Source organism: Zootoca vivipara, chromosome 12 (assembly GCF_963506605.1).
Source record: "Zootoca vivipara chromosome 12, rZooViv1.1, whole genome shotgun sequence".
Lineage (NCBI taxonomy): Eukaryota > Metazoa > Chordata > Lepidosauria > Squamata > Lacertidae > Zootoca > Zootoca vivipara.
In genome coordinates this window covers 17,222,088-17,245,320 of record NC_083287.1, presented here as the reverse complement: position 1 = coordinate 17,245,320, position 23,233 = coordinate 17,222,088, and the positions used below count along the sequence as shown (strand labels likewise).

Sequence of the window (23,233 nt, the reverse complement as noted above, 5' to 3'; positions counted from 1 at the left end):
GCTATGAGCACACACTACAGTGCAGTACACTTCTGGCATTTTTCTTCTTTTGATCCTTAACTGAGGTGTGTGCCTGGGTGGGTGTGTATGAATGAGAATTTACTAGAATGCACCAGTTTAGGTTCTGAATTGTTGGTTTTGAATTCTTCCTGTATTTCTTCCAAACATCTAAGGGTTCCAAGCTGAGACAGCAGGCGCAAATCCTTTGTAAACCGATTCCAGATTATTATTATTATTTTAAGTATAAATGAAAAACTTACTTTGAATTTTTATTTCAAAATACTGCAAAGCACTCCCCATAGTAGAATGATTATCTATTTAAAAATTAAATAAATGGATTGGGGGCATGCTTTCTCCCCAAGCCTCCATTTTGGTGTTCTTAACTGGTCTCTACACAGTTTGTATGTGTGTTACCTCTCCTATTAGCCGCTTTCTAACTGGTAATTGGGGACCACATGCCATTCTTTTATTATTCCCTTTTCTGAAATTATATCTTCTGTGGTTGTTTGTTTTGCAGTTTGCTTCCTAAGAGGGTATTGGATTTAATTGCATGGCCGTGATTGTTACTAGCTATTCAGTTCCAGTTACCTCCTGTGGAGATTTGTATACCAAGGCAGCAGTGGTCCCTCTTGTCATCTCCTGCCTTAGACAATGGCTTCAAATCTTATAATTGCATCCTTCTAAGTTACATTTTGTAACTTGTAATTTATGGGGACGCGGGTGGCGCCGTGGGTTAAACCACAGAGCCTAGGGCTTGCTGATCAGAAGGTCGGCGGTTCGAATCCCTGTGACGGGGTGAGCTCCCGTTGCTTGGTCCCAGCTCCTGCCAACCTAGCAGTTCGAAAGCATGTCAAAATGCAAGTAGATAAATAGGAACCGCTATAGCGGGAAGGTAAACGGCGTTTCTGTGCGCTGCTCTGGTTTGCCAGAAGCAGCTTTGTCATGCTGGCCACATGACCTGGAAGCTATACGCCGGCTCCCTTGGCCAATAATGCGAGATGAGCGCGCAACCCCAGAGTCGGTCACGACTGGACCTAATGGTCAGGGGTCCCTTTACCTTTACTGTATTACAGTGGCTTGAAATATTGCATTCCTAATTGTACTTGTTGGTGGTTAGCCGTTCTGCTTTTCTTTAAAATTTCAGAAGTGTTCAACATTGTGTTCAGATGGTGACTATTTATGTTCCTATTGCCACACTTCTTAATGATGCAATATATGCAGTGCTCTTTTTCTTTAAAAATGTTTAGGGATACTCTCATTTTCCTACTCATATTGAAATACTACCCCTCAATGAGGCCAAACTTTAAATTCACAAAATGTTTAGAAGTATGGGTATCCCTGCGTACCCCCAAGAAAAAAGCACTGGTATTATCTGGTCCTCTTTTGTTTTAGAGCATTTGTCTCATTTGGTTCTGTTGTTCTCTTTAACAACATGATCTGCTCCCACGCCGGCATAGATTATCTTCATTCAAGTGACTTCTCACGATGTTCTTTAATAGAACAAAAAAATCTGATTTAGTTGTCTTAATCACTTTAGCAGCGATACCTTTTTACTAGGGGTGTAATAAGTAAAAACATTCTTAATGGATTTCCCCCAATCATAGCTGCCAAGTTATCCCTTTTTTTAAGGGATTTTCCCTTATGCTGAATAGGCTTCCTCGCGAGAAAAGGGAAAACTTGGCAGCTATGCCCCCAATCCCTTAATGTTCTTTCTCTTTTTGCATTTTTCAGTCATGGAGTTACTACATAATGTTTTCTCCTTTAATACATACACACAGATTATATATATTATTATATATATATTTTTCCACAAAATGCAAACAGTTGCCGTAACAGGATAGAGCAGGCATCCCCAAACTTTGGCCCTCCAGATGTTTTGGACTACAATTCCCATCTTCCCCAAGCATTGATCCTGTTAGCTAGGGATCATGGGAGTTGTAGGACAAAACATCTGGAGGGCCGCAGTTTGGGGGTGCCTGGGATAGAGCTATGGGTAGCAGCTTTGTTCAGTTTTAACTCGGAGTTGGTATTTTAGGCTGCCTTTCTGTACTTCCTTACCTGCGAGTAAGCCTTCTTGAATTCTGAAGATACATGTAAGAGCTATATAGTAACTGGATGAGTGTTTGTGGTTGTATGTATTCATCATGTATTTACACACAAACACGTGTGTGTGGTGTGTGTGTGTGTTAGTTTGCAGAAGAGTGTGTTTCCATCATGTAATGTTCTTCAAGCCCTATGTTGGGCAAAAGATTGCTGCATTGCAGGGCATAGCATAGGCAAGGTAACCCTCGTGGTCCCTTCCAGCTTTACAATTCTATGAACACAAATGTCCATTGCCATCTGCAGAAGTGGCAACCGTTTTGTGAGACAATGCTCTCTGGAAAAAAAATAATGGCCTGGGACTTTTATAGTGACTCACAGAACTTCTAATTTTTATTTTTTTTCCAGTTTAGCACCTGTGTTTTCAAGTACAAATTACCCTTTTACCCATTCGCCTCTATGTAACCTTGCCAATATTTTGTCTACCTCTGCAACTTCCTTGCTGGCCACAGTTGCCAACATTGGCTCTTTTCTAGTCCCTTCTTCATACAGTGGTACCTCTACTTACGAATAACTCTACTTACAAATGTTTCTACTTACGAACGGAGCTCCGTCCGCCATCTTGGGTGCGGTTTAGATAGGATTTTTTCTACTTACGAATTTTTAGATAGGGTTGCTTCGACTTACAATTTTTTTCTCCCAATGCATCCCTATGGGATTCGACTTACACATTTTTTCAACTTACAAATGTGCGTTCGGAACGCATTTAATTCGTAAGTAGAGGTACCACTGTATATCATTTTATGATTGGCTGGCTTTAGCCAACTCTGGCTGTGGCCGGAGCCCAGTTAATCTGGGAGTGCTTTTCATTTTCTTTAGGGTTTTTGAAAGACAGGGTTAAGAAAACAACAGGAGCCCTTTAACTTTCTCTACAGTGAGGGATATTTTTTAAATAAAACAGCAGCAGCATAAAAGCACTGTTTTTATCTTATCAGGATAACTCCTCACTTTGTGTTCAGATGCACCATTCAGGAAGATACAGGTACAAGTGTAGAAATGTTTTTGCTCAGAGAAGTATACAGCTCCTTGGTTGTGAATTTATGGGTTTATATAGTATTGTGGATTGTTGCTAAATGTAGCAGATGGTGATTAATGGGTTCCCTGTGTATGTCCCTCAGCCAGCTTCTGCTGCGTTTATAAAGGAACTGATTTGGAAAGTCTATAGAGGTAATTCAGAATCCCAGATGCTTGGTTACTAAAGGCTTAAAGGTTTGATGCCTTTGAAATATTGTTTTTCAGTGATTAGAACTATGACTTTGGTAAACTTTTTAAAGACTGTATAGAAAGCTTTCTTTAAAAGGTTATTGCCAGGATTTAGCTTAGGACATATTCTTGAGATATTCCTGAATTATGGAAACAGAAAATCATCAAATGAGATGAATTCATAAGGTTCTGGGTCTTACGAATCTTTTGCAAGGAAGTCTTGCAATGAGGTTCAAGATTTCCATATACTTTTCCTTTGTTTATTCTGCCCCCCCAAAATGTATGCCTAAGAGGTGAAACGGGGGTACAAGATTGGATAAATTATTGTTCTCAGTACAACAAACAACTGTTTTACCCCTGTTTTGTTATGTAATGCTTAATGTATGAGTGCAAGAATCAAATCGTAAGAACTCTGTTTAAAAGTGAACTTACTCCTCACAGAGCTACAGAAATGTTTTGCTTCATTGTTGAAAATTTGCAAACGCACATTGTAAATGCCCCCTTAGTTTCTTTCAGCATTCAACTTGCTATTTTCAGTATCCTTTTCAAGGCTGTTATCTCTTACTATCAAGTTCTGGAGAGTCATTGGCAAAATTTGCATTTCACTTAAGATCCCTACTAGAAACCTCTCATTGCTTAGAGATATCTTACGGACTAGCACTACACATTTGGTTCATCGAAATCGGTTTTCATTGCTTGCGATTTGTCTGCAGGAGTATTCATCCTACCATATTTCGTCACTTAAAAATATTTAGAACTGTTTCACCCCATCACCGCCTTTACCATCATCATTATTAGCAACAGGGATAAGGCACAGTAGATTTTTTTTTGTTTGGCTTGATTGCTATGATAAGTTCCATATTATGAAATTAGAAGGAAGAGAAGAGTAGTTTTTAAACATTAAATAAACATTTTTGCGCAACCTTTTCTACAATCGTTTTCTTTCTTTTTGTCCCCAAGACCTCCCGCCCATAAGATATGAGATGGCACCATGTGATTCATTCAGCAAGATCTCTTTCTACCTCTTTGTCAGAAAAAAGCAGCACCCTATGAGGATATCATCAGATAAGAGGCTACCTGGCAACTTCCAAGGCTTCTCACCAAAAACATCAAAGCTACGATAAGTTGGCAGGTTCTTCAGATTTCTTTTATTACACACCATGTCTCTGAATTTCCTCATACCCAGCTCTAATTTTTTAAAAGATTATTTAGATGGCATAGCAGCTACTTCCCAAAACTCAGAACTCGGTTTTTTTGTTTTGTTTTTATATGAGAACCAATAGTTTGAATTCAGCCCCACATGCATACATCACTGTTAATTTTATTTATGTTGTTATTTGTCGTATTTGTAAAAAATATTTTAGAGCTCAGCTGAGCCAAAACTTTGACGGAGATGAATGTTCAGCTCAAAATGGTCGAGAGGGTGTCATATGGGGAAAGGCATAAAAATGGTTTCACACAATGGTTGCTCCCCCCCTCACCTTTTCCACTGCCATCGCTACCTGGTGGAAAAACAATTGTGCTCTTAATTGGTGCATGCCATTGCCATTACGCCAGATCTGAGTTAAGGATAAAAGCAATGCTTCCTGCTCTCTCTGGTGTCTTCTGAGTAGAACTGTAGTGAGAAGCGTGAATAAGCACCAATGGTAAATGTATGCTTGTACTTGATCTCTGCTCCCGTACCCCAACCGCTGAAAAGAGTCCCCAACTTTTCAGTCTCAGTCATGGTGGCGACATTTCCCCTATGGAGGAAGTGGATAGAAACACACCCCCACACACCATAATACTAGAACTCAGAACAAAATAAAAAAAATCCTTCAGTAGCACCTTAAAGACCAACTAAGTTTTTATTTTGGTATGAGCTTTCGTGTGCATGCACACTTCTTCAGATAACTTCTTCAGATAACTTCAGATACCTTCTGAAGGAATTTTTTATTTTGTTATTTTGTACCTACCTGTAACTAGAACTCAGAGCCATCCAACGAATCTGAATGTTGCAGAATTCAGGTTCGACAAAAGTAAGTACTGTACTGCTTCACACAGTGCATAGTTTTAACTACAGTGGTACCTCTGGTTAAGAACTTAATTTATTCCGGAGATCCATTCTTAACCTGAAACTGTTCTTAACCTGAGGTACCACTTTAGTTAATGGGGCCTCCTGCTACCGCTGCGCTGTTGTCATGCAATTTCTGTTCTCATCCTGAAGCAAAGTTCTTAACCCGAGGTACTATTTCTGGGTTAGTGGAGTCTGTAACCTGAAGCGTCTGTAACCCGAGGTACCACTGTATGCAATGTTCTCCCACAAAATGTAGAAATGGCCACCAACTTGGATGGCTTTAAAACAGAATTAGACAAATTTGCAGAGAATATTGTTGGCTATGTTCCACATCTGATGATCCACCTCTGAATATCAGATGCTAGGAATCACAAGTGGGGAGACCACTGTTGTGGTCAGGTCTGGCTGGCTACTGTGAGAACAGGATTCTGCATCCTGATCCAGGGGTCCCCAAACTTACCCGGCTTTGGGCCAGGTGCCCGCCACGCCGATTGCATGGTGGGCCGGAGGGTGGGGGAGTGCGGGAGGGGGTGCGGGAGCGTGCGGCTGCGCGTGCGCGTGCGCAAACACTATTTCTGGCACACTCCCGAACTGGAAAGCGCCGGAAATAGCTTGTGCGCTTATGCAGAAGCCTCCTCCGACCCGGAAGTACACCGGAAATGATGCTTGCGCGTGCACACAAGCTATTTCCATTGCTTTTCCGGGTCGGAAGTCGGCCGCTGCGCTGGTAAGAGCGGGCGGTGGGGGTCCCCAGGGGCTGCATAAAAGAGCCTCGGGGGCCGTATGTGGCTCCCAGGCCATAGTCTGGGGACCCCTGTATCCATCACGCCTTTTCCTATCTACTTATGTTGGGTGGTCTTCTTTGGCTGAGCCCTAACAGTATCTCAGCATCCCTCCAAGCAGTTCAGGGCTGCTTCCTTGTGATTTTCCTATCTTAGAAAAACCATGTGACATAGGTTGGGATAAGCCAAGATCTATCAATTTTATATCCAGCATTATCCGATACAGTGGTACCTCAGTTTAAGAACAGCCCTGTTTACGAACTATTCGGTTTACAAACTCCTCAAAACTGGAATTAGTGTCCCGGTTTGCGAACTTTACCTCGGTCTAAGAATGGAAGCCGAACGGTGGAAGGGCACAGGAGGCCTCATTAGGGAAAGCACGTCTTAGTTTAAGAATGGTTTGGGTTTAAGAACGGACTTCCGGGACGGATTAATTTCGTAAACCGAGGTACCACTGTATTCCATAAAAGCTCTCATGCAGTTGTTCCAAACTAGTACTTAGGATTCAATATGCAGAAAGCAGAACAAAACCCATTCAATACCAAGATTCGTTTAAGCCCTACTGATGAGATTCTGAAATTTCTGCACCTGAATTCAGGTGGACAATCGCTAATGTGAGCCCATCTGTGTCTGTATGATAAACTTACATCTATGGATTTATAGCCACAACATGTACTTTGTGAAATTTTGAGACAGTGATTACACCACTGAAATGCCCACATGGAACCTTCAGTATTGGAATGAGTTGAGTCCCTCAGGGCAATGGCTTCCGGAAGCATAGAGCATTTAGCCCATCAATGTACTTATGGTAGGAAACAATGGAAGCTCAAGGATTACATTCTTGGGGCCAAACTGCATGTGCTTTGGAGGAGCTCCATGCTCAGCCGTCTTGGGAAGATTTGTCTTTTTGCCCAAGCGTTCTCCAACCCATAAGATTGGACAATTTTTAGATGTTTTCTCAGAATTTTTGTTTTATTTGCTTTTATATTGCTGGTTTACTAGTTTTAGGTTACAGGGGGGTTGGGTTTTTTAGTCTTTTAATGATATTCTGTTTCTTTGTTTGTTTGTTTGTTTGTTTGACTGTACACCATTTAGAGATGTTTGAAATATTAAGCACAAATGTCTTAATAAATAAATAAATGCTACCTTTCCGTGATATTTTTTTTAAAATTAAAAAGAAAAGCAGTCAGGCGCCAAAAACACACACACACAAAACTCATGGTTTTCTGTTGACAAGTTGTGCATGTTTGGTATTTATTTAAAAATGGCCTTCTACTAACTTATATTGTGGCAGGGATTCCAGAATAGAAATGCTTTACCTTGCAACACTTTCATTTTGGGGGAAAAAAAATCAAATTGCTAATACCTCCATATTATATAGCATTTTAGGTGTGCAAGTTGGGTTTGTTCCATTTCTTAATTGCTCTTTAAGTTGGGTCATTATTGTTCCCATTTTACAGATGGGAAGCAAAGACTAAAATGTTGGGAGTTGCCAAAATTCACAATATCTATAGCTAAATTAGGGTTCTTAGAGATTTCTCATATGCTTGTCCCTCACTTTATATCCAGTATACTGCACCCAGTCCTTAATTAAGAGAACAGACGATGTGTAAATTATCCCCAAATTTAGGACTCAAAATTGAAGATGATTCACACAGCTTACATTCTAGGAATTCAATTAGCAGTAACTTCCTTTTGTGTATAAAATAAGGATAATTTATATGTAAATATAGCTTGGAAGGTGGGCAAATCTCTCAGCTTCTACATAAAAGAAAATGTCTCTATATAAAGAACCTGCTTTGATTTATAAAACTGGACTGTAGTTCATAATAAAAGGACAATAAAGCAATTGTGTTGCAAAATCTTGTATGTTAACATTTCACTGTCTGCTCTCCTGTTCTGTTCAAATTTAATTAAGGGGAAACTATTTGAATATTTTCATTTTTCTTCAGAGAGTTCAAAGACAAAAATACATTCATTTGTTTTCATTGTTCCACTTAGGTACTGTAAAATTGTAGAGAGCTTTTTGATTATTACAGTGGAGTGTATTCCATCATTTCTGTTATAGTGCTAGTGATAATTTAAAATAAAATGTATTATTGTTTAAGATTCTTTATTTCCAGTGTCCCTGCCACAAACATGTAGCAAAATTCCTTATCATGCAGGTAGATTGGAATATTCTGAAGGAAAAGGAAACTGGGCAAGAAAGCTTGTATTTGTGCCATGAAATCCAGCAATATTTTGTTTTGCCTTGAAAACGAGTGCATTCTTCTTGTAAGAATGTGCCCTCCTTTAAATAGTTTTATTTGAATTGAAAGCTATACGGAATACTTTGTTGCAAGGCCATTAACCACAAAAACGCTTGCCTAATTTGTTACTGCTGCTGGAGACCCACTGTAAATCTTATTAATGTGTCTGCTACTGTAAAAGGAAGAAAGTAATTAAGTTTTATTACTATTGTTCTAGAAAAACTCTGTTTTTAAAAAAGAAAAGGCGGGGAAACAATGTCCCTCAGGAATGGTAATATTAGATGGGATGATGTCTGTTCTCTGAAGGAAATATATATATGAAACTCACGTTGGCACTGTGCGTTAATAAAATAATAGACTACCCCATTGAATTTTTCAATTAAGACTATACTCCTATTCATCAAGGATGGGGAATTTACAACTCTTTAGGTGTGTTGGACTCCCATCATGCCTGAACATTGCAGATGATGGGAGTTGGAGTACAGCAACGTAAGTCCTCCTGAACCTCATTGGGGCTTACTTCTGAGTAGACATGCCAAGGAGTGCACAGTAAATTGCATTTGTGCCTTGTTGAAATGAGTGTCTTTTCTAGTCTGATTGGTGGCTGTTGTTCTTTTGTTTTGATTTTCCAGGAATGTTCTTTCGAAAGGAAAACCGACCATGAGGAAGCCCGCGCATTAACACATTCTTGAGCAACGTCGCCGAAGAGGATGAGATTTTTGTGCCTGAGACCCTTTGCCACCACTGTTGGGTAAATGAGAAGTGGCTGTGTGATTATGCTGACATCCCAGCATGCATCTGGTCGACCTGTGGTTAACTCGCTCCCTCTCCATGTGTCTGCTCTTACAAAGCTTTGTCCTCATGATACTGTGCTTTCATTCTGCCAGTATGTGCCCCAAAGGTTGCCTTTGTTCCCATTCTGGAGGTTTGAATGTCAGTTGCAGCAATGCAAACCTCAAGGAAATACCCCGGGATCTCCCTCCTGAAACTGTCTTACTTTACCTGGACTCCAATCAGATCACCTCCATCCCAAATGAAATCTTCAAGGACTTGCACCAGTTGAAAGTCCTCAACTTATCCAAGAACATCATCGAATTCATCGACGAACACTCCTTCAAAGGGGTGGCCGAAACCTTGCAGATGTTGGACTTGTCGGACAACCGGATTAAAAGCGTGCACAAAAACGCGTTCAACAACTTAAAGGCCAGGGCTAGGATTGCAAACAATCCCTGGCACTGCGATTGCACTCTGCAGCAGGTCTTGAGGAGCATGGCCTCCAACCACGAAACGGCCAACAGCATCATCTGCAAGACTTCGGAAATCGACGAACACGCCGGGAGGCCGTTCCTCAACGCTGCCGACGCCGACCTCTGCAACCTCCCTAAAAAGACTACTGATTATGCTATGCTAGTCACCATGTTTGGCTGGTTCACCATGGTGATTTCCTACGTCGTTTACTACGTGCGGCAAAATCAGGAGGATGCGCGCAGGCACCTCGAGTACTTGAAATCCCTACCAAGCAGGCAAAAGAAGCCAGAGGAAGCAGATGACATAAGCACTGTCGTATAGTGCCCCGGGTTCAGTGATTGGCTACGAGGTGGAAATTAGGTGTGCATAGCACGGACGCCAGGTGTTTACTTCTAACATTCGTTGTAAACCTGTAAGACTTCTCCCGCCCCGCCCCCCCCCATTAAGCTGAATTATACCACTGTCAAAACTTTCTAACAAAAAGATTTCTGTTTGGGGTGATAACAGTACACCTTTATTGTTTTCTCTGGTGGTATTCCAAACAAAGTAAAACTAATATGTAAACATTAGTTTAGACCCATTCCACTCTTTAATAATGAAATTTATTTTTTTAATTTGAAACCAAATAAAAGCTTAACTTTGAACCATGTAAATACAGGCTGATTTATTGAACCGAAGTCTGCCCGATGTGCGCGCGTGTGCATGTTAATATGAGAGAGGGGAAAGTGGGGGGGGGGAGACGGAGTCTAGAATGGCTGTGGTATAGAATTATAAGACTGTTTGTAAACCACTAACTCGTACAAAATATCAGGGGTGATCACCCTACAAAATAGGGTGATTTTCATCCTGGAAAATCCTGCCACTGTTCAGCTTTATCTTTTTTAAAAAAATATTTGTACAATTTCACAGAATTGGGCAAAATCTGTAACGATAAGAACACATTGTGACTGCTTAGTACTGTGTGTGTGTGTGTGTGTGTGTGTGTGTGTGTGTGTGTCAGTGCCAGTCTGTCTGTAATCTTTCGCCTCTCTCCCATCCCTCTCCAATTGGCATCAAGCTTTAGCTTAAAGCATCAAGGGAAACCGATCGTGTTGCTGAGAGGAGGGAAGGAAATCCAATAACTAGCTGTTCTTTCAAACCTCCCAAGATAATCCTGCTACATCAGAGGGTTTTAAAAAAAACACACACAGAGAGAGAGAGAGAGAGAGAGAGAGAGAGAGAGAGAGCGCAAGGAGGCTTCCTTCTGTGTAGAGATTAGAAATGGATGAATTTGTCAATTTCACTTTCTCTCCGATTCCCATTTTTTCCATTCTTTAGTTTGGTTCTGCACATTCCCACAAGAGTTTGCAGTTTATTTGTTGTTGTTTTCAAAGGCCTCATGAAAATCCGTCAGTTATTTTGCTGCAAATTGATCCTAATAAACACATTATTATCATAGCTGCCAAGTTTTCCCTTTTCTCGCGAGGAAGCCTATTCAGCATAAGGGAATTTCCCTTAAAAAAAGGGATAACTTGGCAGCTATGATTATTATATGCATTTTTTCCTAATATGCACAATTTGCATTTCAATTCCCCCAAAGTGCATTTTTGTATTATGTCATTTGCATTGATATATGCATATCTTTCTGCACACTACCCTAGTATCTGCGTTTTTGTACAGATTGCTTGACTGAAGAACTGCATTGCAAAACTAGGAAGAAGTGAGGATTTCAAAGGATGACTGTGCTTTCATAATATTTTGGAAAGGGCAAATTTGACAAGTTTGCCTTTAAATGAGTACTGAATTGAATTCCTCTAACATTCCTAGTGGAGATACTTGCCTTTTCCTAAAGTTCCCCACACCCCAAAGTGTGCAGACAGGCTTCCTCATGTTGCAGGTAACTCCCAGAGCATTGGGGGGGGGGAGCAGCAGGAAGAGACTCAGGACTGATTTGATTGTCCTTCCTACTCTGAGTAAAGTTGAATGTCAGAGAAGGCAGAAAGAGGGGCATTTCCTTAATCTACAGGAAGATTGGCACACACATATATGCAGCCCCAATATTTTGTAAGATAAGATAAGATAATCTTTACAGTGGTGCCTCGCTTAACGAATGCCCTGCTTAACGAAATTTCCGCTTAACGAAAGGATTTTTCGAACGGAGGTTGCCTCGCTAGACGAATTCGTTTTATGAAAAATTCATCTAGCGAATCATGGTTTCCTATAGGAATGCATTGAAATTCAATTAATGCGTTCCTATGGGCAAAAAAAAAATTCAAAAAAATTCAATGCATTCCTATGGGATTCGCTAGACGAATTTTTCGTTATAAGAAAAGACCCGTGGAACGAATTAAATTTGTCTAGCGAGGCACCACTGTATTGTCATTGCCTCCCTGCGGGAACAACGAAATTACTCGGCTGCTCCATCCACTCAGATAAGGCACTCCACATAAATTTAAAATAAATGCAAAACATTAATTAAACAATACAATACGAAATGGCAAGTAAAAAGAAGATGACTTCAAAGTCCAGAGTTTCCATTTAAGGCTGAAATTGCTCTTGCACAGGTCTTGCACAAGTCTGCTCATGTAAGGAGAAAATGGAAATAGGATGATGCCATTAGAAGCTGTCCAATCATACATCATCAGTTTGCATTAAAAAAAAAAAGTCCTCATGAAAATTCATCAGCATTTTTATTGCAATATACATGTTTGCATGCAGTTTTGCCTTATATGCACATACAAGCAAATACATTTTGCCTAACGTAATGCATTTTTGTATGTTAATTTTGTTAACAGCTTTATCGACACTTTATCCCAGTATTCATTTTTGTAATTATTATTTTAAAAATGAAACAGTATAGTAGAAGGAGCATCTCCACCCCCATCGTTCAGCCCGGATACTGAGGTCCAGCTCCGAGGGCCTTCTGGCAGGTCCCTTGCTGCGAGATGTGAGGTTACAGGGAACCAGGCAGAGGGCCTTCTTGGTAGTTGCGCCCACCCTGTGGAATGCCCTCCCATCAGATGTCAAGGAAATAAACATCTTTTATTGATCTTTTATCGTGTTTTTAATATTCTGTTGGGAGCTGCCCAGAGTGGCTGGGGAAACCCAGCCAGATGGGCGGGGTATAAATTATCATCGTCATCATCATCATCATCACATCCTACCCCACCCAACTAAAGGATGAACAACAAACTAATAACAAAATGCCTGTGTGAATGGGAGCATCTTTGGTGCCTAAAGGTTGATAGTGATGGTGCTAGGAATATTTCTCTGTGGGGAGCATTCCACAGTCGGTGAGCCACCATTCAGAAGATCCTGTTCTTAGTAAACTTTTCTTCATCTTTTTCTGATGCCTCTCCTGGTCAGTAGCTTATTGCTTGCTCTTTGTCTAATGAAGGTATCCTGTCCTCCTGTCTCCATTTCCACCTGTTCCTCACAGAGAAAAGGAGGAGGGTAGACAAATGTGCTGAAGTATTTTAAATAGGGCCTCAAGCTGCAGGCTGGGATCAAAGGTCTGGTCAGGTTGAAGAACTCACTCCGTAGGCCATGCCTTTTTCTTCATGGGATCCTGGTGGAAAGTGAGGCTGCCTCTCGGCTGAGGAAGGCCAAAGGCCTCTGCCATTCCTTTGCTGCTTCTCTCCTCCCCCTGATCACGGGCCAGAGCGCTTCTGTCTTCAAGCAGGCGGGCAACGTCTAGCTGAGGACTGGGAATAAGCCAAGAGGCTCCCTAGCTAATCAACTGCTTCATCTCACTACCTTGGAAGCAGCTTTCTGTGCTGTGGAATTTCCCTCCCTGATCCTCATCAGTCCCTTGGTGATGTGTGATTTTTCTCCATTACCTTCTTAGCCTCGGGTTTTAAAATTGTAATGTTCATGCTCCAGTATTCCCATCAGAGGTGTTAAATTGGCTGTGTTTTCCCCCCCCCCAAAGAGTTGGCTTCCGGGGGTGGGGGTGGGGGAAAGTCCACAGGTAGATATATATACTCATTTTCAGCTTCAACTTTCCCTTGTCCTTCTCTTCAAATTGCAAGGCCAGCCACTGCCTCTGCAATATCCTTGGCTATTTTTTGCCTGGGAACCTCTCTTAAGGGTTGCAAAAACAACAAGAGTTCAACCAGATGCTGGGGGGCCCAAGGCACAGAGCTGAATTGCCTCTGCTCAGGACGCAACCTGCAATCCTGTCTACTTTTTGGTGCATTCAACAATTTCTATTTCCAGCCTTTCAAGGCCTGTGGATACATTTTAATTTTTCAGTGAGTGTTGTGGGCACCAACCTTTTGGGATCCTCTCCCCTCCCCCAGATCATCTCCCCTACCAAGCACACAGAAAGACAAAAAAAATGCATCACACAGATTTTTTCCAAGGATCTGACTTCTACTCAGATCCAGTAATATTAATCTAAGCCTTAAAAAGCTTTGACTGCCCGGCTAAACCTGGTAGTCTATGGGTCTCAATCCCTCAGTGAATTAGGGACTTCTCCTGCATGCAAACACAGGTTCTGGCAGATTGAGCAGATGAGGCAGATGAAGTCGGTTTCTGCACATGTTGTAGAGGAAAATGAGGGGCAGATGGGGCTCGTCAACCAAGGAAGATAGCCCATCTAGGGGAAATAAGTGAGGAGTAAACCCTACAAAAATGAGGAGTGGCGTCCCTAAGATGGTTGGATGGCAACTGGTATACAGTGGTACCTCGGTTTACAAACACAATTGGTTCCGGAAGTCTGTACTTAACCTGAAGCGTACTTAACCTGAAGCGAACTTTCCCATTGAAAGTAATGGAAAGTGGATTGATCCGTTCCAGACAGTCCGTGGAGTACTTAAAATGAAGCGTACTTAACCTAAAGCGAACTTTCCCATTGAATGTTCCCATTGAATGTTCCCATTGAATGTTCAGTGTATCTGAAGAAGTGTGCATGCACACGAAAGCTCATACCAAAATAAAAACTTAGTTGGTCTTTAAGGTGCTACTGAAGGAATTTTTTTTATTTTCCCATTGAAAGTAATGGAAAGTGGATTAATCTGTTCCAGACGGGTCCGCGGAGTACTCAACCTGAAGCGTACTTAACCTGAGGTATGAGTGTAATTGGTTCCGGAAATCCGTACTTAACTTGAAGCGTACTTAACCTGAAGCAAACTTTCCCATTGAAAGTAATGGAAAGTGGATTAATCCATTCCAGATGGGTCTGCAGAGTACTTAAACTGAAAATACTCAAACTGAGGCGTACTTAAACAGAGGTATGACTGTACCTCCTTCCAGCAACTCCTACAGCCAAGCTGGTGCCAAATGTATTGTTCTGATTTCCTTTGGACCGCAACAGTGAGGCCTAGTCTTGTTGCCTAGGCAACCCAGGACCTCCATGCACACTGCCCAGGCTTGAGCCCTGGGGAGGTCACTTCAGTGGTGCTAATGCAGTGGTTTGACTTCACCCCCAGAGGTACACTCGGTTGTCTCTCAAGAGAGACAGATGCCAAAAACAACAACAAAAGGCACACCAAGCTGAAAGAGGAAATGGGAAAAAGCACCACTCATTGTTCACTGAGTGCCTCAGGTCTATAAGAGGAGAAAATCAGTGCTTTTGTATAAACATAATATTAACGTTTCATTTTGTATCAATACAAAAGACTTAAGTGCGTTCTTCAGAAGAAATGCATTGTGAGTCACTTTTAAAGGAAAGCACAATGGATTGTAAAAGTCTTTGCATAGGACGCATATTTGCTTAATTTCCTCTGGATTCACTCATGATGCAAATCTCTCACTTGAAAAAAAATGCAATCATCTAAAGTGGTGTTTTGCTTTGTTTTGGGGGGGGGTCAGGGTGACTGCAGGGATTTACAGCTGGATTAGTCAGATCAACATAAAATGGTGGTGAAAGAAAGAGGACCAGAGAACATCTAATTTCAGGAAAGTTGCTAGTTAGGTAATTAGAAAATAGGTTTCCGATTCCACTCTGCCTTAATGGAGGCAGCCTCCACAACAGCAGGTTGTTGGCGAAGGAAAAACAAGGATGATCGAGGGTAATTATCCTTGCAAATTCCCCCCCGGGGGTGAACGGACTTCACTTGCAGTTCATCTCGGTACCTGGCTCTCACTCCTGCATGCAATGGGGGGGGCAGGGAAGTGGTGACTGCAAAAGCACTTCGCTTGCCGAAAATCCTTGAACGCCACCATTAAGAAGCAGAGGTTCTGTTAATTAGAGCATAATTGGACAAAAGTACAGGCACATGCTAGAAGAGATGAGATCAGAAACTGCGGAACAAACCATCTGCAAGGACTTTAAGGTTTGAACTTGAGATAAACTTCATTTGGTGCAAAAGACAGTGGGGGGGAGGGGGGTCTACATTTTCTTTATTTAAAGTTTTCTTCTCTACATTTATGATTCGGCAACCCTCCTCTAAATGTTAGTTCAAATTATATTTGTACAAGCGAGGATGGAAGAAATTGGATTATAAATATGGAATATAACATCAAATGGAACTGTGTGTAAAAAAAGGGGGGGGAGAGAAGCTCAATTTTGCAAAAGGTTTATGATGGAAACCTAGAGCTGAGTCTTCCCCATCCCTTATTGTTTACGAAGTGAACTGAATAACGCTAAGAGGACTTGGAATTTAATTTAATTGGAAGTATAATTGCTCATATATCTTCAGTTGGAAGGAAGGATGAAAGGAGTCTGTGAACTGCCAAGGAACTGCTAAGGTTCTTTATTGAGTCATCTGCAGTTTGACAGACCGCTCTTCTTCCCAGACTGAGAGGTAAAATGGTGACAACAGGTAATATTTACTGGAACAGAGTGACTTTTTCAGCTGTTGTTAAAGTTGCAATGCAACAATGCATCGAAAAGAGCAATGGAGAACTTTCTGGAACAACGCAATGGAATATCAGCTCCACCCAAGACATGATGGATAACAGCAACAACCGGAGGAAAGAAAGACATAACATCTAACAAGGACTAGAAGAAACACCACAGACAGAATAATTGCCACACAAAGGAAGAACAAGGATATAGTTTGAGTACCTCACTTGTAATTTTATAAATCATTTAATGTGTCAACACAAATAGAAGTTATTAATGTTGCAGTTGTTGTATGAGGGATTATTATTATGACCAGAATATAATTTTGGAACGCAGAAATAAAGAAAATAACCATCAAATCTAGCACACAGGGGCGGCACTTTATCTAAATTATATAATTTGGTATTTGAACAATTAGTATTAATAATTGTATTATAAATTCGTATTGTTATAATGAGGCTATTATTGGACTTTAATTGAAAACTAATAAAAAATTATTATTGAAAAAAGTTAGGTAATTAGAAATAAATCCATAGAACAGCAAAGGGATGAAAGGCAAAAAGGAATGATGTATTCCTAAAGTAAGGATCATGGAAAATTTTTGGGTGCCTTATTTTTCCATGGTTTTTTCTGCTGTTTCATAAGTTCATTAGTAACAACAGATGCCGATTGAAAATATGATATTAGGGAAGCTTGACAGGTTCAAAAGATTTTTAGCTTTGTTTACTAAATGCAAGTAAAATAAACAAGCTAAATGAGATCAGTCTCTTAAGACATCTGAAAAATTTCTGATGCAGGCTGTAAACTTTCTGATGCAGATTATTTTTTTAGTTCATTTTTTCCTGATTATAGGAACATTATAATCTGCCTTATGCCTTTGGCTGATTCCATGTGACCTGTTTATTATGCTTTCATCCTGATTTGTTAGTGCGGAGGTTAGATGGTGTTGTATTAAAGCCAGTGTCATCCCACATTTTCAAGTGTGTTTCCTCGTCACTATCCTTATCACAAAAAGTCTGTCCTTTGAGGGAAGCAGTTTGTTGTGGAAGACCTCCCAATCAATGTAACCTATTTTTTTCTGGGATGTGATTGGATCCCACCCAAAATAGCAACAGTCTGGAAGCACCCTTTGTGCTGTCTAGTGCAGCATAGTCTACTTTGACAGACCATGTCTCCGCAGGGTCTCAGGTAGAGAGATTTCCCCCCACATACACATTCCAGCACCTCCTACCTGATTTTTTTTTCAGCTGGAGGTAGGATTAAACCTGGCATTGTAACAGCAGATATATGGTGCAACTGAGGCTAAGGGCACTTCCATACAGGCTGCTTGATATTTCTAAATTGCTATCTACACTCTCCATCCTGTCACTTGCCTAAGTGAAAAGTGATGGGGAAATTGCACTGAAACCTGGCAATGTCATATCGCCTCTGCATGAATGTATCAGGGTGGATGCTCAGGAAACAGGAAGTGTTGTATAACTTCTCCGGAGGTTTTGTGCAAACCTCTCTGCAGGAACGCTCAATGAACAGCCACTCCGGAAGATCCCAAAATTAGTTCAAATTATTGTTTGTTTATTACAGTGTAGAGATTCTGTGTTCTATAGCAGCCACAAGTTATGTCAGTTCAAAATGGTTTCAGACTAGTCTGCGGTTTTTATTTGAGGGTGTTTATGAAAACTTGTTTTGTGTTTGGGGGTATCCAGTTCCTGTAAGAGCTTTTGAGATATGCTGGAGCCACTTAGAAGCAGTGTAAGAACAGAAAAAGCAACATTCTGATCAGTGAGCCGCTGTTCCCTACTTAGCTGGTGTGCCACCACCAAAAAGACTCTATACCAGGCATCCCCAAACTGCGGCCCTCCAGATGTTTTGGCCTACAACTCCCATGAACCCTAGGTAACAGGACCAGTGGTCAGGGATGATGGGAATTGTAGTCCAAAACATCTGGAGGGCCGAAGTTTGGGGATACCTGCTCTATACCATTCGCCAATTGCCTTGCTTCAGGGGGACACAGAACAGCCTCGGAAGCAGAGCTTAGCTTCTAGATGTGGGTGAGAGAAAGAAGCAGCTCCCACTGCCCCTTATATCTCACTGTCCTTTATTACTATGGCTCTTGCCCTTGTCTCTTGCTGCCAAGTGACTGTCACAACCTGTTGGGACTTTCTGCCCTGCAGTTCTTGAGAAACGAGGGAGCTTCAAACATCCCTCTTCTCCTGTGTGTGTACTGAACGTCTGGAGAGGGAAGAAGAGCAATGCTTAGTGGCCCGTTCCCTAACTGCAACTCTCCATCAGTGGCTATGCTGGTTTGAGCCAACGGGATTTCAGCAACATCTGGAGGGTCCATTTCTGGTTCAAAGCAAAGTGGGGGAAGACTTTGAAGAATCAAGATGCTGATGGGATGTTAGGAGAATTGAGGTGGCTGGGTCGGAGAGAGAAAGAGGTTGGCATAACTTCCAAAGTCAGGTGGGCTTGGGAAACAAGCTGACGTTAGCAGAAAAACAGCTTGCGTTTATTTCTGTACTGATCCTGTTTGAGCTATGGCTGGTGGCAGGCCATCACGAGTTTTATTTGTTTTCCTGCTGTTTTACCACTTGTTGTATTGTGGTTTTTCATCTTCTCCGAGAGCCTACAGGCTGAGTGCAAGCAATGATTTGCAAGCAATCATACAAGAGAGGAAATGAGTTAAGCCTCTAGTCTCGAGAGTGTATAGAAGAGCTGGCGCTGGACACAAGGGACAGAGAACAGTGTCTAAACAGCATTCAACAACAACAACAACAACAACACTTGTGTATAATGAATGCAATACAATCGGCGCCACCGTGGTTAGTTAAATATACAATTTTGGGCATTCAGAAATGTAAGGAGCTTAAGTGGAATTAAAAACTAAAGGTCACCAATCAATCCTCTAATTTTTCAAAACAAACAAGGGAGCATGCAAGGAGGAGGTGTGTTTTCTAAGTTTGTACCTGGCCAGAGTAATGAGGCTTCCACATTGCTTATCATAGCCTTTGGCTCAACTGAAGCAATAGGAAATATCCGCAGCTTTCTAATTGCTGAGAAGGGGTCAGCCGAACGATGCTGACAAACAGAACAGCTGCTCATCCCCTGGGGGGGGGGACATCATTGCAGAGGCGGTGACGGGCTGGATGTGAGCCAATAAACTGTTGCTGAATCCCGAAAAGGCAGAGGCGTTGTGTATTCCGAGTTCTTGAGTTCAGGAGGTTGGGGGGGGGCAGCCAGTTTTCAATGGAGATGAGCACTCTCTAAGAAGGAACAGGTCATGTCACTGGAGGTCACCCCCAGTGTCTAGGAGTGTCTGTTTTCAGCTCTGGCTGGCTTGCCAGCTGCAGCTCCCCTTAAACAGAGGTCACTTGGTGACTGTGGTATAATGGTTAGAGTTTTGGACTAGGACCTGGGAAACCAGGGCTCAAATCCCCTCTTGGCCACGAAGCCTGCTGGGTGACCTTGGGTCAGTCACTGCCTCTCAGCGTGGCCTACCTCACAGGGTTGTTGTGGGGATTAAATGAGGGGAGAGATCACCATGCACACCACCTAGAGCTCTTTGGAGGAAAAGGAAGCATTAAAAATAAATAAATGCTATAGTAGCCTCCAGATTGGACAATTGCAATGCGCTTTACAAGGGGTTATTCGGAAACTTGTGGGTTCCATTCAGAGTTCATATAAACCCTGCTTCAAAACAAGCTACACAAGTTGCCTGTTTGTTTCTGGGTGCTATTCAAGGTATTCATGTTAGTGTTTTAAACCCTTAAACACCTTATCTCCCACCCCCCCAAATCCTCTTGGGGGTTGAGATCTACAGAGTGGGCTCTCTTGGTAGTTCTGCCATTCTCAGAAGTGTGGGAAACTGTGGCCCAGGAGAGGTCTTTCCCCGTGGCAGTCCAAAAATTGTGGACCTCCCTCTCCACAGAGTTGTTTCTACCAGCTTCACTGTACAGTGGTACCTCAGGTTAAGAACTTAATTCGTTCTGGAGGTCCGTTCTTAACCTGAAACTGTTCTTAACCTGAGGTACCACTTTAGCTAATGGGGCCTTCCACTGCCGCCATGCCGCTGGCACACAATTTCTGTTCTCATCCTCAGGTAAAGTTCTTAACCCGAGGTACTATTTCTGGGTTAGCGGAGTCTGTAATCTGAAGCATCTGTAACCTGAAGCGTCTGTAACCCAAGGTACCACTGTATAGCTTTCCCCATTTGCTGAAGGCATCCCTCTTTACCCTGGTCTTCAGCAGTTAAGATGTTTTGTTTTGTTGTACTCACTTCTTTTGCTGAATTTATTCTGGGTTTCCCCCCCTCATTGGTACAGTTTTACTTGTTTTTTTAATATAATTACACCTGGTTTTATAGCTCTCTATATATTTTACAGTTGTTGACTTGCACTGGGACATTACAGTAAAGGGCAGGTAAGAAATATTGCATATAAAATAAAGCAAGGATGACTAGCATTTGACAGAAAGGGACAAGGGACACACAGATACTGTATGTGGTTAACTCTTCATGGGCTGCAGGGGCATGTCAAAGTGGGTATGTCAAAAATGGAAAGTAGGTGTGGTCTTTTTAAAGGGTGTATTGAGAGGGTCAAAACAAATCACAGCAGGAAACATACATATAATTTTCTTTTCTTTTTTCTTTTTAAAAAAGGACAATGGCCCCCCCCCACAAAAAAACCTTTTGGCATTACCTAAAGTGTATCTCTGGGAGCAACTAATGAAACTTTTTTTTAAAGTTTAATTTTGTAAAAATTAAGCGTGAGCCAGTGTGGTGTAGTGGTTAAGAGCGGTGGACTCTTAATCTGGTGAACAGGGTTCGATTCCCCGCTCCTCCGCATGCAGCTGCTGGGTTGACCTTGGGCTAGTCACATTTCTTTGAAGTCTCTCAGCCCCACTCACCTCACAGAGGGTTTGTTGTGAGGGAGGGAGGGAAAGGAGAATGATAGCTGCTTTGAGACTCCTTTGGGTAGTGATAAAGGTGGATATCAAATCCAAACTCTTCTTCTTCTTCTAAAAGCATATTAACTAGGCAAATTTGTTGTTGTTTTGAAGAACCATAGAAATTTTTGGATGTCACAGTACAATAGCTTTGGAACCTTTGGGAAGAGTCCGCAATTTTTTTAGGGGGAGCGTTCATAATAATAATAATAATTGTGGGCTGGATGTGACGTTCAGCCCATGGGCTGTTCAAACCTCTGTTCTAAAGTGAGTGTCAAGCAGCAGGACCGATGATGATGTCACAAAGGCTAAGATCCTAGAATGCTTTGCACATTCACTGATGTGCAGTGTACTCTTTTTTGGATTGCCATCAGGTGTTACAGTTATGCGCATGGTAAGTATGTGTATCATGTTAGCGGGTTATACAATACAAGCCCGCAAGAGATTGCTTGGAAAATGACAAATGTACAACCAGAGGAGGTTGACTCCTCCAGGTTGTCTCCTAGTTTATTATAGCACAGAGCCTGAGGGCAGGCTTTAGGGAAAAGGTTTCTGCCTCCAGGTGCCTGGCAGTTATGGATTTCGTGGCTTAAAGATCTTGCTTGTTTTCTTGCATTAGACACAAAGATTTGAAGGTTCAGTGCCTGAGCAGCAACTTTCTTCAAGACAACTCAAGCTTTGCAAGAAACTTAAAGCTTTGCCTTGTTACGCCCTTTCTGTTCAGTCTGTGAATTACTCCGTGCCTGTTTGAAAGCTTTGAATTTAAATCGGATGAGAGGGAGGACTCTAGACACACAAAGAAGTGTAATGGCAGCCCAGAGCAAAATCAGCCACCGACTGAAGCGGTCCTTTCTCTCTAACAAAGTGGGTACTTTTGCTCTCTTCCCTATCACTTGGAGCACTGAGAGCAGCACCAACAAAGGGGGAGAGGACAATATTTAAGAAGTGTAGGCAGAGGAAATAAATTGGTAAAGGTAAAGGACGCCGTTTACCTTCCCGCTGGAGTGGTACCTATTTATTTACTTGCACTTTGACGTGCTTTCGAACTGCTAGGTTGGCAGGAGCTGGGACCGAGCAACGGGAGCTCACCCTATCACAGGGATTCGAACCGCCAACCTTCCGATCGGCAAGCCCTAGGCTCAGTGGTTTAGACCACAGCGCCACAGGGTAAATAACCTATGGAAACAGAGGTCTGGTCTTTGCAGGGATGGGGATGTTGTTGGATTCAAAGTCTCATCACCCCCAGCCACTATGGTAAATCAGGGAGGATGGAAGCTGTAGTCTGGCAAAGCTGGGACAGCTCAGTTGGTAGAGCATGAGACTCTTAATCTCAGGGTCGTGGGTTCCAGCCCCACCTTGGGCAAAATAATGCAGGGGGCTGGACTAGATGACCTGCACAGTCCCTTCCAGCTGTATGATTCTGTGACTCTTAACATCTGCAGGGCAACTCATTCCTCAATCCTGTTGTTTACCACCTGCCTAGATGTGACTAATGGCAACCACGTGGCACATTACGGTCCAGAATAGAAATCAATCCAGCGACTCCAAACCGTATTTGCTTCTGCTGTTGTTTTCAGTCTGCTAACAATACACAACTGATTGCATTCCTCCACCCCCACCCTGCTATATAAATTGTTTCCTTTGCATTGGAATTTATGGTGTGGAAATAATCACATCACGGATTACGTTGATTATTTGTATCTTGCATAACTCATTACGGAAATTACGTTAAATAGTGGACAGCAAGATGAATGTGGCATAAACCAAACTGCAGAAAAACTGAGGCAGCTGGTGATGCCAGAGGCAGAAATCACAACCAGTCTATAACTCTGATGGCCCTTCGGCACCCACTAGCTAATGATCCTGACGTGCATTCCTCATTTTG

General features: G+C 42.0%; 1 protein-coding gene across 2 annotated transcripts in view; it reads left to right on the top strand.

Moving 5' to 3' along the window:
• The window catches only part of LRRC3B (leucine rich repeat containing 3B), a 62,442-nt gene extending 52,133 nt beyond the window's left edge, over window positions 1-10,309 (top strand). The window contains exons 2-3 of one of the 2 annotated variants that reach the window (XM_035130083.2): window positions 4,264-4,435; window positions 9,023-10,309. In XM_035130083.2, the coding sequence (XP_034985974.1) occupies window positions 9,183-9,959 (777 nt within the window). In that variant the 5' untranslated portion in view covers window positions 4,264-4,435; window positions 9,023-9,182 and the 3' untranslated portion in view covers window positions 9,960-10,309. The remainder of the gene's footprint in view (window positions 1-4,263; window positions 4,436-9,022) is intronic. The other variant, XM_035130084.2, reaches the window with a different exon arrangement.
• Window positions 10,310-23,233: the final 12,924 nt, after the last annotated feature.